Raw genomic sequence first — 16,211 nt, 5'->3', positions numbered from 1 at the left:
TGGAGATTTATCAGTTTTCAAATGACAAAAACAGCTTTCATGGTGTCCTCTGAAAGGGATTCAGGTTTTCTGGCGTATGATGGGACAAAATTTCGTAACAATATATTCTGTAAATATCATGTAGCTCTCCATCCGTCTCCCCGTGCGCCTCATTGACACAGAACGTGTTGTAATAAGCATGTGAGCGATGCTTGTGCTGGCAGATCCTCTTGACAGACGTTGGACTCGGGGTCTCTTTCTGTTACATGAGGCACGCACATACTCGCTCATACGCTGTGGGAGTCTCGATACACAGAGTCAGAAGAATGGCAAGAGTCCACCGCTCCCCCACATCTGTCGTTTTCACTTTCCTTCACACCCAAATGCAGTCCTGCCAGCCCATGTCCTCCTCTTCTTCTTCTTCTTCTTCTCCACCGGTTGCCTTCTCTGCTGGCCAATAGTAACTCGTGGAGTTCACTCGTGGTTCATGGTTGGGGTTTTTAGGGTTTGTTGACCTTCAGTTTCACTGCTCTCATCAAAGCATGACAGCAGATAAAACCAGAGATGTCGATGTGTGTTTTAAGAATGTGGGTCAAGCTGGGCGGGAGGTCTGCATCCATAAATGACTATCCCATGTGAAAATACAGCGATTTGTGTTCTAATGGAGAGAAAATATCGCAGTAAAGCTGAACAACTCTAACTTTGTAATTCAATCTTTTTACCAACCAGGTCCAGCTGAGAATATTTTCATTCACTGGTGTCATAAAACACATATTCCTTTGTTCTCTATTCCTCAAGAAACAAGATGGCAGTGATGATGGTTTGTGTGTATCGGTTTAAGACTTTTTACACACTCGTATTCTGCTCTCCCTGCACAGATCGAGATCCTGACCTACTGCCAGCTGACATCCCGGCAGAGGCTGCTCTACCAGGCTCTGAGGAACAAGATCTCCATCGAGGATCTGCTGCAGTCCTCCATGGGCTCGGCCCAGCAGTCCCACACCACCACCTCCTCCCTCATGAACCTGGTCATGCAGTTCAGGAAGGTACGAGCTGTGGCCGGTCCTTTCTGGCTTCCAGGGCAAAAAAATAGAATAAAGTACAGCTGGATGATTACGGCTATAAAGAGTTATGGTTATTCAGTCAGGCGCAGCAGTCTCAATGATTGATTACTGTTATTAGTCCTAATGATTTGAAGATCATTTGAAGTATTATATTATCAAAACTCGGATTTTCAAAGGATGTTCCAAAAGTAATAAAAGCACTACATTTTATGAGTGGGAATAAAATACGAGATGTGCAATTAAACAACGAATTGGCAGTCTTAGAACAAGCACAAGCATGAGTCGTGCTGATGCCTGTTTTTCCTTCTAGGTACACTAACTGTGTGTGTGTGTGTGTGTGTGTGTGTGTGTGTGTGTGTGTGTGTAGGTGTGTAACCACCCTGACCTGTTTGAGCGCCAGGAGACGCGCTCTCCTTTCCACATGTCCCTTAAGCCCTACACCATGTCGAAGTTCCTGTTCCGTCACGGCCTCATCCACGCACACAACCAGGCCAGAAACAAGTAAGCTAGTTCACAAGTCTTTGCTTTGCTGTCTTTGCACATTTGCTGGTCCTAACTATAGCTATTAACACTCACGTTGTGGGTCAGACTGGAATCCGATAATCATCCCAAAGTCTCTTTTGGTCTTTTTTCACATTCAGTGGTGTAACTCCATCCGTCTCTACTTCCTCCTCAGATTACTTCAAGTGCTGTTGTCTCCCTTCTCCCCAAATCACATCCAGCAGTCTCTCTTTCACAGAAAAGGTGAGCACGTATTAAGCGTTAAATTTAGACGCACAAATAGAACCAGGAGTTTCAAACCTCAGATACGCCCCAGTGACTCCCCTCTCCTCCTCCTCCGACGTTTACATCCTTCCTTCCTATTCTCCCTGTTTGTTATCTCCATAGATGTACTTATTTACTCATATTCTTCATTCTATGTTCTGTTCTTACCCTTCCAGGTGATGACAAAGGAAGCTGTTTCTCCTTCCTGCGCTTCATCGACGTGTCACCGGCTGAGATGTCCAATCTCATGCTGCAAGGAACCTTAGTAAGGTAAGCTTTAAGTATCCATCTTCATATCTGTTAGATGACTAATAATGTCTAACTTCATACAGTAGTTATGGTGATAGCAAGTTATTCTATAGAAATTATTTTTGTAATTTAATTTCTCCCCTCCTGCTATTTTCTTCCACAGATGGTTAGCCCTTTTTCTCTCGCTCAAAGCTGCATATCGGCTCCACCATCAGCGCCTCTTCGGCCTTGAAGGAGAGGGTCAGGAGGAAGCCAGAGACTCGCAGGGGGAGAGGGGGGAGAGGGGGGAGAGGGGGAGGTTACAGCCCCTGTCTTGCAAGGACCTAATTCTGTGGCTGAACAGACCCACCAATTTCCCAAACACGCACACCAGCCCCGTTGTACAGGTGAGAAAAACCTACAAGACACACACAGTCGGACTAAAATCTCTATACAAGAAGCATGCGGTACATGTGGGTGTATGACAGACAGGAGGAAGCAGTGAGACATGTGCTGCTGACGATGCTGAAATGTCCCCCAGAGCATCAGCCAGTGTTTGACCACACAGCTTGCTCTCTGCCCCGGGCTTCTTGTCCGTCCTCTGGGATCCAGCGTGGAACCCAATCCCTCTGTAGCCCCGTGACCCAGTGACACTGTCCTCCCTCTGTATGCCTCCAGGGCGTGTGCAGCAGAGCGGCCGCCATCTTTACTTCTACTGTCACAGAGGAAAGTCACATTTTTCAAGATTAAAAGATGGAATCCATTCTGTTTTTGATGCTTTTTGCAGCAGAAGTTGGAGATATGGATTAGTTAAATGGCATTCATGTGGCACCGCATGATTTGGAATGAGTGGTACATTGCAGTCTGTAATGTTTCCGTAACTCAGGATAAATGCAGCACACCACACTTCTTCTCGACTTCACTCAAATGCTTTCATATGTGTTGGATTCTGCAGCTCAGAACCACAGGGTTACATTCGAGACGGCCCGAATTTTGTATTATTTGGCAATATGGAAACATAATTGGTGGGGAGGAGACGGCACAAAGCAAAGGTGCCAGTTCAAATACACAGGCCGCCTCTAAAGACTGTGAGCAGCTGCAGCCTTGCAGATACACTGCGTTTGAGTCATTCTTCTAAGCTACAAAAAACAAAAGCATTAAAAACACATCCCATTAAATCTTTCACCCGGTGGACAGTTACCCGTCGGCAGATACGCATCGCATTACCATCCTCCACCAATTTCGAAGTTAACTTAAAATGCTGTCGGGGTAATTCCATCCTCCTCTTCCTCTCTTGGCTTCACCCCACGGAGTCAGGCAGCTGTCTTAGGTTCCGCCCTGGAGCAGCTTAAGGAATGAAAGGCCAGAAAAATCTAAAAGAGAAAACAGAAAAAACACCTGGAAAGCCGATACTGTATGACCATGCGGACCCCCTGACTCCTGCTTAAAGCTCCTAGAAATGACCCACTCCCACAGTTTTGCCTCTTTCAGCTCCTCACATTTCTTTTGAAGCCGTGTGTAGCTGGCGCCCGCCGCCTCTTCTCTGTGCTTGGCTCACCTCTCTCTGGCTGTGTACTACACAGTGTGGTCAGCATTGCTTTCAGCTTCCCCGCTGCTCCTGTTGAGGATCAGAGAGAACCGGGCAGCTCTGAATGCCTCCATAACATGTTTTTCTCATATAACTTTAACGGTCTCTCTGACTCAGTCTCTCCTTCTGTCCAGCCCAATGTGAAAGGCTTCTTTCAAAACCTTTTTTTTTTTTACAGTGCGATTATGTTCTTTCTCGCCATCTATCAATCATGCGTCTTAAAACGACCGTACATGACCGCACTCTGGAGCTCTCACACAGTAGAGCGCACTGGCAACATAGTTTCTAAATCTGTTACCGTTTGTGAAGAATCATTCTCCTATTTGTCCAAAGTAAGTAAAACGAAAGGAAAAACAAATGTAAAATACGAATCACCTATTTTGGCCACGCATATGGCCACAGTATCTGCTTTGGTGTGTTTATGAGCCTGGCTCTAGAGGATGTCATTCTACACACTCTGCCATTAGATGGCACTGTGGATCCACCGTTTTTGTTGCGTAACACAGCACAGACACAGTAACATATGCATAACTCTTACAGCGCCTACCACTGCGTTATACACATGAATTATCCATCATTATGTCTTTGCTTGAAATGCATGTATAATGAATGTATATGTGTGTGCAGGAAAGATTACCTGATCAGTCGTGCCCGTTAATCCTGTGACATACTCGACTAAAATCATATAAGCTGCATAATCATAGATTTAACATAACATTTTAAGCACTTAGTTGACACTTTATATAACCTTTCAGGCATGTAGCCAAAGAAACCTAAATACCATCGGAGCAGTTAATAAAAAAAACATCAGTAATCTCTGTAGCATTCAGTTTGTTTACCTTTTTGCAGCACCTCTTACTTTTGCTGCCTATTTTTTATGACTCCTATAATTTGAAGACACTGTTTTCTTTAATTGCCCACTTTGTCATAAATCGAAGCAGGAATAAGTTCAGCAGGAGGTGGGAAATCGATTGTCGTGTTTTTTTAAAATTACTATCAATTTTATAAATTTCTCCACTCGGATGTAATCACTGTATTTGTAAAGTTTTGGGCGTAATGCAACAGGATAGTAATATTCTGTTTGTGTGTGTGTGTGTTTGTTTCAGGACCTGGTGTTCACAGCCTTAAGACCCGGCATGATGGGACACACAGACGTGACCATCCACAGTCGAAACTCTTCCACCTCTACGCTGCGGCCCTGCCAGCTCACACTGCCACCCAAGTTCCTGCTAGCCGCCACGCCCAGGGTGAGTGTGTGTGTGTGTGTGTGTGTGTGTGAAGCAAGGCACTCTTGCATGTCCTTTGTGTGTTTGTGAGGACAGTCTGTGTGTGTGGTGTGTGTGTGCTGACCCGTGCAAGACAGACAAGCGTTTGGGTGGTCGTGGAAAGGGAAGAGGGACGCGCTGTGCACATTGCATTTTGTAGGCTTTCAACAATGAGCACCTCTTATTTGTGTGTGTGTGTGTGTGTGTGTGTGTGTGTGTGGTTGGGCTGTGGGGGCGACCGCTGTGGCTTCCAGCTGCATTTAAAACAAACAGAGTCAAAAAAAAGGGGGTTCTTGCTCAGGTTGTTAACCAGTAGTCAAGCTTCCTCTTGCCCCCCTCCTACACACGCACACACACACACACACACACACACACACACACACACACACACACACACACACACAAACAGAACCTGCTGATTCAGAATCAGCCTTCATGCAGTGACTTTCCCTCTATCCCTACTCAAGTATAAATCGAGGTGGTACACATGCAAACAGAAGCAAATGTTTTGACTAACACAAATATATTGCTCAGCCAGAGTATTAACATACACGCTTGAAACACATTATCCTAAAAATCTTCATTCTCTCCACCGCACAATATTTTCTTTTGTTTCATTCGCAGACAATCCTCATCTTTCTTTTTTGTTTCCTAGGTGACAGCAGTTCCCATGGAGCGTTATTGTGACGACCGCAGTGCCGAGTACGAGTGGCGGCTGACGCGCAGCGGAGGGGGCGCGGTGTTCAAACAGTGTTTCCTCTACGGCTCCCCGGAACTTGCCTCCGACTGGCTGGCGAGGGCCAATGCTTTCCACCCACAATGCCCCGGGGGTGTGATGGCCCTCTACCCGCGGCATGGATGGTCCTCCATCCGGATACCCGGTAAGGACTTTGTGTGTTTGTGTGTTCTGTTATGTTGTTGCTTTACTTTGAGTTCTCGCCGGCGTGTTTTTATCGGACAGGTGTGCAGCTTTGCTGTAGCTCGCAATGGCTAACTTTGATGCTATGTAGCTAAAGGGTAACGCATAAATGAGCGTCTGCTAGTGACATCAGCAAATGACTACCTTAAGGCCGAAGTAAATAAAGCAATTTGTGCCTGTTTGTCCGTAGCAGCAGCCTGCATTGCTGTGGGACTTGCTAAAACTTAATGGAAACTGTGTCATAAATACAAATGATGCTCTCTGTAGAAATCCAGTTTTTGACTGAAGGGTGAACTAGGGGCCCGTGGGAGAATCGACAGAGGCCAGCCCGGGGTCAGCGGGGCAGAGCCGGGGACATCTCCCTCATCTGTCTCTGCCTGTCAGTCCACCGGACAGCCGATCCCTCGCCGCCCAGTGGAACTGCTGAGATAAAAGGCTTCTGTAGGAGTTCACTCGCATTAACGCACACCGGCGATTTCCATTAAGGTGTGAATACGGGGCCGTGTGTGTGTGTGTGTGTGTGTGTGTGTGTGTGTGTGTGTACGTGTGCTCACAAGCCTTTATCGGAGGAGCTCGGCTTGTCGAGTCGAGGGTCAACTGCAGCAGAGTGGGAGCTGATTTGCTGCCAGGGCTCAGATGACTGATGGATGTCCAGGGTGAGAGAGGCCATTAGAGTTTTACAGACAACACTTCCCTTCTCACTGACCCGCTCTGCATCTGATAAACTGTCTCTGTCATGGATTGTGATGACTGCTCTTTTTTTTTCTTGTTTTGTGTGGCAACAGACAGAAAATGGATGCGTGTGTCCTTTTTTATGCTTGATAAGCCTGCAATACACTCATTTTGTCGGTTTAGGTACTTTACACAGCAACGTTAACATCCCTAAACGTCCCGCTCTCTCACAGATTGCAATAGTAATGCAACGTAATGCTTTTTTTTTTTCTTCTCCTGTGCATACATGTGCTTGTGAGAGTGTTTGTGTGTAAAAGTGAGAAACCAAACAAGTATTTGCGTGTCTGTGTGAGAACCGTCTTGAAAGCTCTTGTGAAGTTATACGGAGGCAGACAAAGCGAGGAAGTTTAGCTACTGGTCATTGTTCAAGTGCTTAGTTAGGTAACACTAATAGATGGTGTGTGTGTGTGTGTGAGTGTGAGTGTGAGTGTGAGTGTGTGTGTGTGTGTGTGTGTGTGAGTGTGTGTGTGTGTGCACCATCGGGTCCATTCAGGGAATTGTGCAGCACTCACACGGGGGCCTGAGGTGTCTCTCACCTCTCCCCCACACACTCTCCCACGCTCGGCGGCCTTTATTCACACGCCTGCCCGAGGACAAGCCTCACCTCCGTCTCTCCCGCTAACAGACAGGACCGGGAGCTGATCTGAAATCAGTATCTGGCCGCGGCCTCTCGGTCCGTCTGGTCTCCAACTTGTTTCTCAGCCTCGGTAGGAAGGAAGTGACCCAACGCGCCGGCACCCGTCCTCCGCCGAACACATTGTTGCCACATCAAGGCCCAGATATGTACAGTAGCCCGGCTGAAGTTTCCCACCCTCCCCCCCCTCTGCACTCCCAGCCCCACACCTTTTTTAGAACAAATGGCAGAGCTGAATGACTGTTTGTTTTGAGCGCCATGGCGTGAGTACGGCTGCCCACTGATATCGACGGAGGAATCTAATCAGAGGACTTATTAAGAAGCCGTCGAGGAGGAAAAAACAATCGAGGCTGGAATGTCTTGAACCTCAAATGTATTTGTTTCTGATGTGATAGCAGAATTCCCCTTCAGGAAACATATTTTTCATTCTAAAAAAGAATGAACTGTCTTCTCTATGCTCATGATATTGACGATTATGTGCACCTGATCGCAGAGAAAGCAAGATGCATGCTGGGTAGTATCGGCCATGAAGTGAACTAGCCACCAGGACAGGAGAAGAGGGTTTTGACTATAACCACAGAGACATTCCAGACTTGTTTGTTCTGCGGTCGTCTCTCTTTCGCTCTCCGGAAAACCTCACATATGGACAAATTTCCTGCCGAGAACTGTTATGAGTCAGGTTAAAGATTAGCTTGAAAGGAAATCGTTTTTTGCGTGCTGTAGGATTATTTGCAGAACATTCCAGAGTGACACGGAAATAACCTTCCTCGCTGTCCGTGTGGCCCTTGCATCGCTTTCAGTAATTAGAAGGGACCGTTCCACGAAATGACAGCCTTCTCACTATAGCGCCGACTGTTGGCCCTCTTTCTACCTTTGTTGTGAGCTGGAAAACGACCACCGCTGCTGCGGAGGAGGAAGAGGAGGGTATGTGTGTGAAGGAGACGGTAAAGGACTTTATTTCTGTGCGTCTTGTTGTGCAACTTGTTTTTACTGACTGTGTTTGAATGCACGTCTGTGTATCAATCAGAGTATGAGAGAGAGAGAGAGAGAGAGAGAGAGAGAGAGAGGCCCACATCAGGCTGTGGGAAATGCAGTTCTGCCTTCCTGTCCCTTCAAAGAAACTCTGCTCTCCAGCAAAATGGCAGGAAGCTTCCCCCGGCCCTCCGACAGACAGGCACAGAACAACACAGACGGCCAGCCTCACCGCACCACCGTCTGACTCTGTCCCTCTCAATGTGCATTAAAACTGGCACCGGTTACCGTCTGTGGAATTCGGCTTTTCTTTTTGGCAGCAGAGAGAGAAAAGAAAGAAAACATTCAGCCAAGTGTGTAAAGGGATAGCGATTTGTTTTGCTTTCCGCGTCCAACTTATGCCTATTAATGTGTCCCACAAGATGGAAAAGCGTGTTCACTGCTTCTTTAGAAACTTGAGTCCCAAAGTAGACTGAAGGGGGAGACATAAGCCACATTATACCTATGTGATGATACCTTTGAACATGGAAGCCAACTCTCCCCCGTCTCTCTCCCCATCCAGCTTTCATCTGTGGTGTGTGTCGAGTCAGCGCTGGCCACGGGTAACTCGCAGTAATCTATCTTAATGACAGAGTTCACAGTGGGCTGCTGTGGTGTGGTGAGATTGCCCCGCGACTGTCTGTCTCTTCCCCTGCTTAACGACTCCTAGAGGAACCGAGAGAAGTGCTCCCCTTGCATGTTTGAACGGAGACCGCGATGCATTAACAAACATGTTCCATATATACACACACACACACACACAGATGTTTGTCATTTGGCTCTTCTGCCGATACCGTGCTGCAGACATATCTTTTACTTTGTTTAGCATCTGTGAAGCGTCACCGAGCCCTAAACAAGAAGCTAAAAATCTCCTGCTCTCTGTCAGCCCACTTTGCATCCAAAACCTCCCCGCTGGCATCTGGCTCTTAGCTATACTGATGCTGTCGCCACGAGGAAAATTAAGTTTGAGTCTGGTTTTTGTCAATACATGCAGAAGCAGCAAAGTAGTGTCAGGCTAATATTTCCATCATCAGCGGTGCTGAACAAGTGTTGCCCATTGACTTATTGATTGCACAGTGTAATGTATCATTATACAGTGAGGGGCTGACGCTCGAGTCGATCTCTGATTCGACCTGCTCCGTGGCCCCCCATCTGTCTCTCTTTCTCACATAACCATCCATCTATCTTCTTTCATCAGCTCTTGACTTTTTTTTTTCTTTTTTTTTTTGCTGCTGCTGTTCGTCTCCTCTTTTTCGATCGCATCTGGTCCGCTTCCCTTCCTCCGGTTTTTTGGGGCGGCTCGGCTTTTGGCAGCAGCAGAGGGGACAGGACAGGACAGAAGATTGTAGCGGCGCATTAATGAAATTAGCGCCGTAGTTGGTTTGGGAGTATCAGGCGCCAGGCACCGGGGCTGGGCCGGGGTTAATTAGCTGGCAGCAGGCCTCTAATTGGGTCAGGACCGTGTCAGGCCCCTGGCTCTGGCCCTACAGGGATTGGATTACACTGTCGGGGGACAGACAGCAGGGGGAGGGAGAGAGGGTGTATGGGGGGGGGGGGGGTTGTAGTAGCGGAGGAGGGAAGGGAGGTTCGAGAGGGAGCTGGAGGGCGCAGTGGATGTGGTGGAAAAGGGGGGAGAGAGGAGGGACAGGGGAGTGTAGCTTAATCTGCCAGCAGGAGGTACGGAGAGGAGGCGGAGATGGGGAGGGCTGGCCGGGTGAATACCGCAGTTAGACTGGATTGGATTTAGGCGGGTGAAGGGGGGGGGGCAGGGCAGGTGGTGAAGCTTGATATGTGTATCCATAGCAACAGCAGAGTGGTGTGACACCACATGGGATTTGCTTGTGTTTTGGGGTGTGGTCTCAACGCAGTCCTGGTCCTCGTCAGTCCACAATTAGAAAGTTGTTGTTTTTGTCTTTTCTGGTTAAAATTCTGGATGTAATCGCAATCAATAAGTATTATGGAGACATGGGGGACGGGGACACCTTGATATCTGATGCTAGTGTTATCCATTTCGGTGCATTTGAATCCACATTTTATTTTACCGCTCACGTATTCAGAAAAGGATCCCAAATGTTCTGCCGTTTGGTTTACATGTGAAGTGTTCTGAGGCCGTTAGCTTCATATCATGAGACTGCGTTGACTGATTTTGACTGACATTGACTGACTCTTGAAGGCCAATTCATTTTAAGCGCCTAACGAGTTAGATGTACAGACGTTTTAATCCTTCTAAAGGCTCCATAATTCATGTTGCATGAATGGTTTATTACATCCAACGGCCATGCATTTCACTGCAGCCACATGTAGCTTGTAATGTGAGCCATAAGTGTTACGTTGGAACGAGACGGACCTCCAAAGCCCTCCCGAAAATCCCAATTATTCATTTTCTTGGTTTCGCTTCGATATTTAGAAATAGGGATTTTCTATATACAGCTCTAAATGTTTTGAACTCGGCCACCTCTCTCTCTGTAAAGCCACATCGCTGGGATTTAGGGAGTTGCAGGGGCAGAGACGGCCTCGCCATTTCTGTTGGACATCTGTTTCCCTGCTCTCCTTTGATAACGTAGCATCTTTCTTTGTTCCACTCAGTTCTCTGTTGGCTAAAAGCAACTGCGTTTCAAATATGTTAGTGATCAGATCAGTTCCCTCAGCGTGAACAGAAAGATCAAAATGTAGGAGCAGTCATCAGCGTAGTCCAATGTCACACGGTGGCTTTCTTAAAGAGCAGCTCTCCTATTAATGGCCGCCTTCATAATCCAGGCATAAACAAAAGGATTACCCCGGCTGACATGTCTCTTAATACAGAAATAATAGTATCTAACTGCTTAAAATGGGATTTTCAGATTTACAGTTTTTACCCTTCAAGAATGAGATTAAATACATACCGTTCAGCCCTGTTTGGCCACAGAAATCCTTAGATAGGAGCTTCAACCCTTCTTCAAACATGCCATAGGAGTCTGGAGGCTTAAATGCATAATCTGCTAGAAACGGAGTGGTGGCAGCTCTTGAGCAATATTGCCGTATATGAGCATTTTCCGTCTTTGCCAAGTGGTGGTTTGCATCTGGGCGGTTGGTATCGTGGCCCACAGCACTGTCTGGTGCCCTTGACTGAGCAGCAGCCCTTGGTTCGAGTGGCACCTGTGGTGAGGGCCCCCCCCCCCCCCCCCCCCCCGAGTCTGAATTTAACCACGACATCGCCGCCACCGTGCTAATACCAGCCCGCTGCAGCCGGAGCCACCGCAGACCTCCTTCACTCTCCGTCTGGACCTTTTTCCTTCACCGCACACATGTCTAATCCTCCGCACGGCTCACGCTCGCTTCCTTCTACTTTTCGGCTGCCCCACTTTCTCGACGCCATGGCCAATTATAGGTCTTTGATGGCGGGATACAGCGTTTGTGTACCTCAGGGAGTGCAGTGCGCTGGTCTCTTAGTACATACCGAAATGAGCCACAGCAATCTGAAACAACTGCGTACCTAGTAAATCTATGGTTATGTTGGATCTGGTTCAGATTTAGTTCATTGTCTCTTGCTAGCAGTGTGTTTTAAGTATCTTTTATTATCCCCCATGTCCATTTTCCCTTATTTTCCTCCACCTCTCGTCCTCTTCGTTCATTTCATCTCAGCTATTTTTATTTACTCTGAGGACTGACAACAGTAGTGAAAAGCACTTTGTCCGTAATACACCAGTTGTGTGGAGGAAAACCAAACATGTTGATTCAGAACTCGTCCTGTCAACACTTGGGGGCTCTAGGACTGTGTGACAAGGCTGACACCACTCCACAGTGACCTGTAGGTGAGCTCTCCAACACTTCCCCAGAGTGTTTCCCCTGTTCATCTCTTCTATTAGTTCCTCTTTAACACCTCTACAGGGCCTGACCTTTTTTTTTTTTTTTTTTGGTGTGGGGGGGCAATACTAAAGGGTCACAGGTCAGGGTTCAGTCTGAGTACACATTAGCATAGAATGCTACTGGTTTAAATAGAGAAAGATCCAGTTTGTGAGTGTTGTTGGATCATGGAGCATACTTTAGCGCATGTTATTGTTTTTACGCAATGATTTCTTATCCGGGTTTTACACGTATTGTTGTAGGAAGTTGTCATATTCATGTATTATCGCAGCCTCAGTTCTGACCGTGTGTTTTGGATTAATGGAACGGCATTTTAACGCGGTTGGTTACATTACGTTGACAAAGCAAGGAAACAGGACAGGGAAATATTTAGAAGCCCAGGTTTCGGCTATACAAAAGGGGCTTGGGAACAAGTGTCCGACTGGTGTGCGAGACGGCCGAGCCTGACTCTCCCACAGGGACTCTCTTGTAACCCCAGGCCCCGACCCCGTCACCCGACCCTGGACCCGGCCCGAGGTTCCCCTCACTCCGGGTCACGACCCCGTGGTCAAACACCATAGTGTGCCTGTCGCCCGGGTCGATGGCGGCCCCGGCCCTTTTCTCATTCTGCCATTGTGCCAGATGACGTTAATTCCTCATCAGCTGGACGTGGAAGGAACCACTTGAACAGCAGACCCTGGATCGCATTGCTCTCCATGGTCTTTTGAGGGCCGAAGAGCACCTGATGTGGTGTTGGCAGTGACGTGACCGAGGCCAACTGCAAAGGACTATTTGTTCGTCTTTTGTGCCATTGTGTGAGATGGAGTGTAAATCACGTTTTCTCACAATTTCTCTCTCCTTCTTGTTCTTTCTCTTTCTCTCTCTCTCTCTCTCTCTCTCTCTCTCTCTCTCTCTCATTCTCCATCACTCTCTCTGTGCACTCATCAGCAGTCCAGTCAATAAGGGCGCATGCTTTATTTAAACAATCACCAGATTAGAGACAGATTTAGGAGTATTGATCCCCAGGCTGATCCGCTCTGGTGAAAGGGTCTTTATCCTGGAGAATAGAGTCTTATTGAAGACTTGTATTGATTAGGGAAGAGTTAATAACCTCTGAATTGATAGGGCTGCTTATCTGTATTCTGCCAGTAAGCAGACATATTATGAAAGATCTCAAGTAAAAACATTACATTGGGTAATAAAGGAAAAGATTGACACGACACTTGGACACAAGAGAAAGGCATTTTTAACAATCTCACTGTGTCAAATGCGTCTCGTCAGTTACTCGCGGTAGTTTGGGTTTTCACGTCTTTTTGTCTCTTCCTCTTCTAGATAAGGAGAGCCTGATCACAGAAAGTGGAAAGCTCCACACCTTGGATATCCTGTTGAGTCGGCTAAAGACCCACGGACACAGAGTCCTCATCTACTCCCAAATGACCCGCATGATAGACCTACTGGAGGTATGAACACACACACACACACACACACACAAACACACACACACACAACTACCACTAATCAATTCCTAAAAAGGAAAAAATCGTGCTCTCTGAAGACACACCTTTAATTTGTCATTTGCATATATACCCGTGTTGCTCCGAGCCAGTTGTTGAACTGGTCGGCTTCCACTAGCGAGGCATTGAGCTCCAGTACCTCTAATCAGCCTGCCTGTCCCTCGTTAGCGGACTCATTAGACGGATAATTAACAGGTCAGGGCTAATTAGCGGGGTCTCATCTGCAGGGGGAGGCAGCCAGATGGGAGGGATGACTGGAAGGAATGAGGAAAGAGGCGAGGTGGAGGCTAGAGGGGCCGATGGGAGTGGCATGGCCTTGGGGTTAGAAGAGAGAGACATTCTGCAGAAGACAAAGGTCGTTTTTAGAGAGGGAGAAAAGAGGGGAACAAACGAGGAAAGATCGACATAAAGCCAGAAATAAAAAAACTCCAGGGTGTTTTTGGGGACTTTTATTACTTTTATCTACAGAGGAGAAGTAATCTAATCTGCATTGATGGGCACAAAGTCAACACCGATACGTCATCATATTGTTGAGGTCATTTATGAACAAAGACAACCACTGCATCAAACACAGAGGCACTGTCTCTGTTTAACATCCTTGGCTAGCTGTAATCCGTTTCGAAGCCGGGGGCAATCGGGTTTAAGTTAAAATAATTTGTAAAATCTGAGTCACCGCACTCCGAAGGAAAAGTAATGACTCAAAGCAATTATGCTGGTGACCATGTGTCGACAGCAATAGACTATTGTTGCCTCCGTAGTTGTTTCAAACATCACGGTGGAGCCAAAAGCCTCTGGCATGATGTCACTGGGAACTCCTTCCCCATTCACACGGTGCGGTGCTGTTTCCACAGCCAAATCTTTTGATGGCAGATGGACCCAGCCCAGGTGGTTATGGACTGTCTTCCTGTCTGTCTGGGAAGCGGTGGGATTGCCTAGTGTTTAACGGGAAGAGTGTTCAAGACGGCTTAGATAACGTAGGCATCTTAAATTCTGTGTTATGTTTATAGAGTATTTAATTCATACAGGAGGATACAAAAAACGAGCTTTAGCATGTGGAGATATTAAATGACCTATATCTGATACAGGATTTTGGCCGGAGTGATGGGGTTAATGTTCTTCTCACAGACTGCCCCACCAAGGTATGTTCTCCAGGTCTAATGAGGCAATGTTACAGTAGAAGTGACCTCATACAGTCATGTGGGGCTGTGACAGCATCTCCTTTACTGCTGGGTTAAAGAGATTCACGAATGAAACCACGTATTCTCCCACTCTGGCTTCAGTTTTCCTTGATCATATTATCTTTCTCTTCGGTCGGGGATAAAGATTCTGCAGATGGAGTTGATTTTCTTTGATTTTGAGTGTGAAGGAGAGGCAGATGCTAATCTCCGTCATTAGCGTCATTGTTTTCGTCGCCGGTCGGCCGTCCTGGTCTCTTCTGGTGACACCGCGTAGTCGGATGATGGATCGCCGAGGTCCGGGTGGCCTGACGAAAAAATAACATTGTCGAATTTCTCTGGCAGCAGCCGATAGTGGAGCAGGACCGCCAAGTCGCTGCCCCCCCCGCTTGAGTTGTGTGTCTGCGGCTGCTTAGACAGCGCTGCAAGCCTGCGGCTTAGATTGCAGTGCGGGCGAGAATGCCCACAATGACTCAGAGAATCAGCAGCAGAGTTTTGTTTATGCAGTGGGATACAGGGACCCATTACGCAATTCAAAGCATGGATGAGACTGTGACTGTTTTATGATACATTCTGACTAAATACAAAGAAGTAGTGTGCATTAAGAGCCACCTCATAGGGATCATGGGTAGTGGAGTTTTATTTTTCGTGAACGTTAACTTGGAGGCTCTGATGGATGGATAGTGTTGCTAGTTATCAGACTTCGTGCAGCTCCCTTTGGAGTTACAAAAGGCTTCATACAACTTGTTCCTACTCCTCAAGACCTGTAAACAGACTTTGAGTCCATGGCCGGTAGAATAAGTTGGTATTGTTTATGTTATGGCACTGAAAGCAGTTATGACACACTGATGTGAAATGCAACACACCCAACGTTGGCAATCTACACTGTTTGTGCTGGCAAACATGTACCCATAGTGCCACACTTACATGTTCTTTTCTCTTTATGACGTATTTTTAGCGTTTGGGAGTCGAGTTGGGAACAGACTGTTCACTGTGACACTATGTTCCCAACCTGAGAACCGCAATAAATACACACTGTGTTTCTTGACTTTGGGGGCTCGTTATTGTTTGGGAAGTTGAGAACAAACTGGCTGCCACGACTCGCTTTTTTAGTTTTTTTGCACATCCAAGTGCCAACTCTGAAGGTTTTAAGTACATTTGAGCAGAGGCATAATATTAGATGGAAAAGAGGAAACGCCGTCATGCTTTGTAAACTGTTCTCCCATGCCTCTCTCCTCCCATACATCATTTCAAGTTTGTTGTTGTTGTCAGACACCACAGCCATAAAGATTTTGTTTTACTAAATATGTTCTATAATAGGCTGCTGACAGGTGGTTGAACAAGATTAACATTCTGACCAGTTAAAGGTTGAACGTTCCAATGAAACGCGTTACAAAACCTGTGAAAAACTGCAGAAATGAAGCCGTGTCACTTATGATTAACACCAACCCAAACAAAATACCAGAGAAAATTGCCAGCTGTTGAGGTAACGGTTTCAGTGTGGCAGCACTCTCT

General features: G+C 46.9%; 1 protein-coding gene across 10 annotated transcripts in view; it reads left to right on the top strand.

The window, feature by feature from the left end:
- ino80 (INO80 complex ATPase subunit) overlaps positions 1–16,211 on the top strand; it is a 32,056-nt gene that overhangs the window by 8,080 nt on the left and 7,765 nt on the right. For all 10 annotated transcript variants that reach the window (XM_076084842.1, XM_076084849.1, XM_076084844.1 and 7 more), the window contains exons 21-28: positions 858–1,025; positions 1,411–1,544; positions 1,720–1,787; positions 1,985–2,078; positions 2,221–2,443; positions 4,731–4,871; positions 5,545–5,770; positions 13,340–13,467. In XM_076084842.1, the coding sequence (XP_075940957.1) occupies positions 858–1,025; positions 1,411–1,544; positions 1,720–1,787; positions 1,985–2,078; positions 2,221–2,443; positions 4,731–4,871; positions 5,545–5,770; positions 13,340–13,467 (1,182 nt within the window). The remainder of the gene's footprint in view (positions 1–857; positions 1,026–1,410; positions 1,545–1,719; positions 1,788–1,984; positions 2,079–2,220; positions 2,444–4,730; positions 4,872–5,544; positions 5,771–13,339; positions 13,468–16,211) is intronic.

Source organism: Anarhichas minor, unplaced genomic scaffold (assembly GCF_050575085.1).
Source record: "Anarhichas minor isolate MPS153535 unplaced genomic scaffold, ASM5057508v1 ptg000136l, whole genome shotgun sequence".
NCBI classification, from domain to species: domain Eukaryota; kingdom Metazoa; phylum Chordata; class Actinopteri; order Perciformes; family Anarhichadidae; genus Anarhichas; species Anarhichas minor.
Note: the sequence above shows the minus strand (reverse complement) of the source record. Positions and strands in the feature narration are given on the sequence as shown.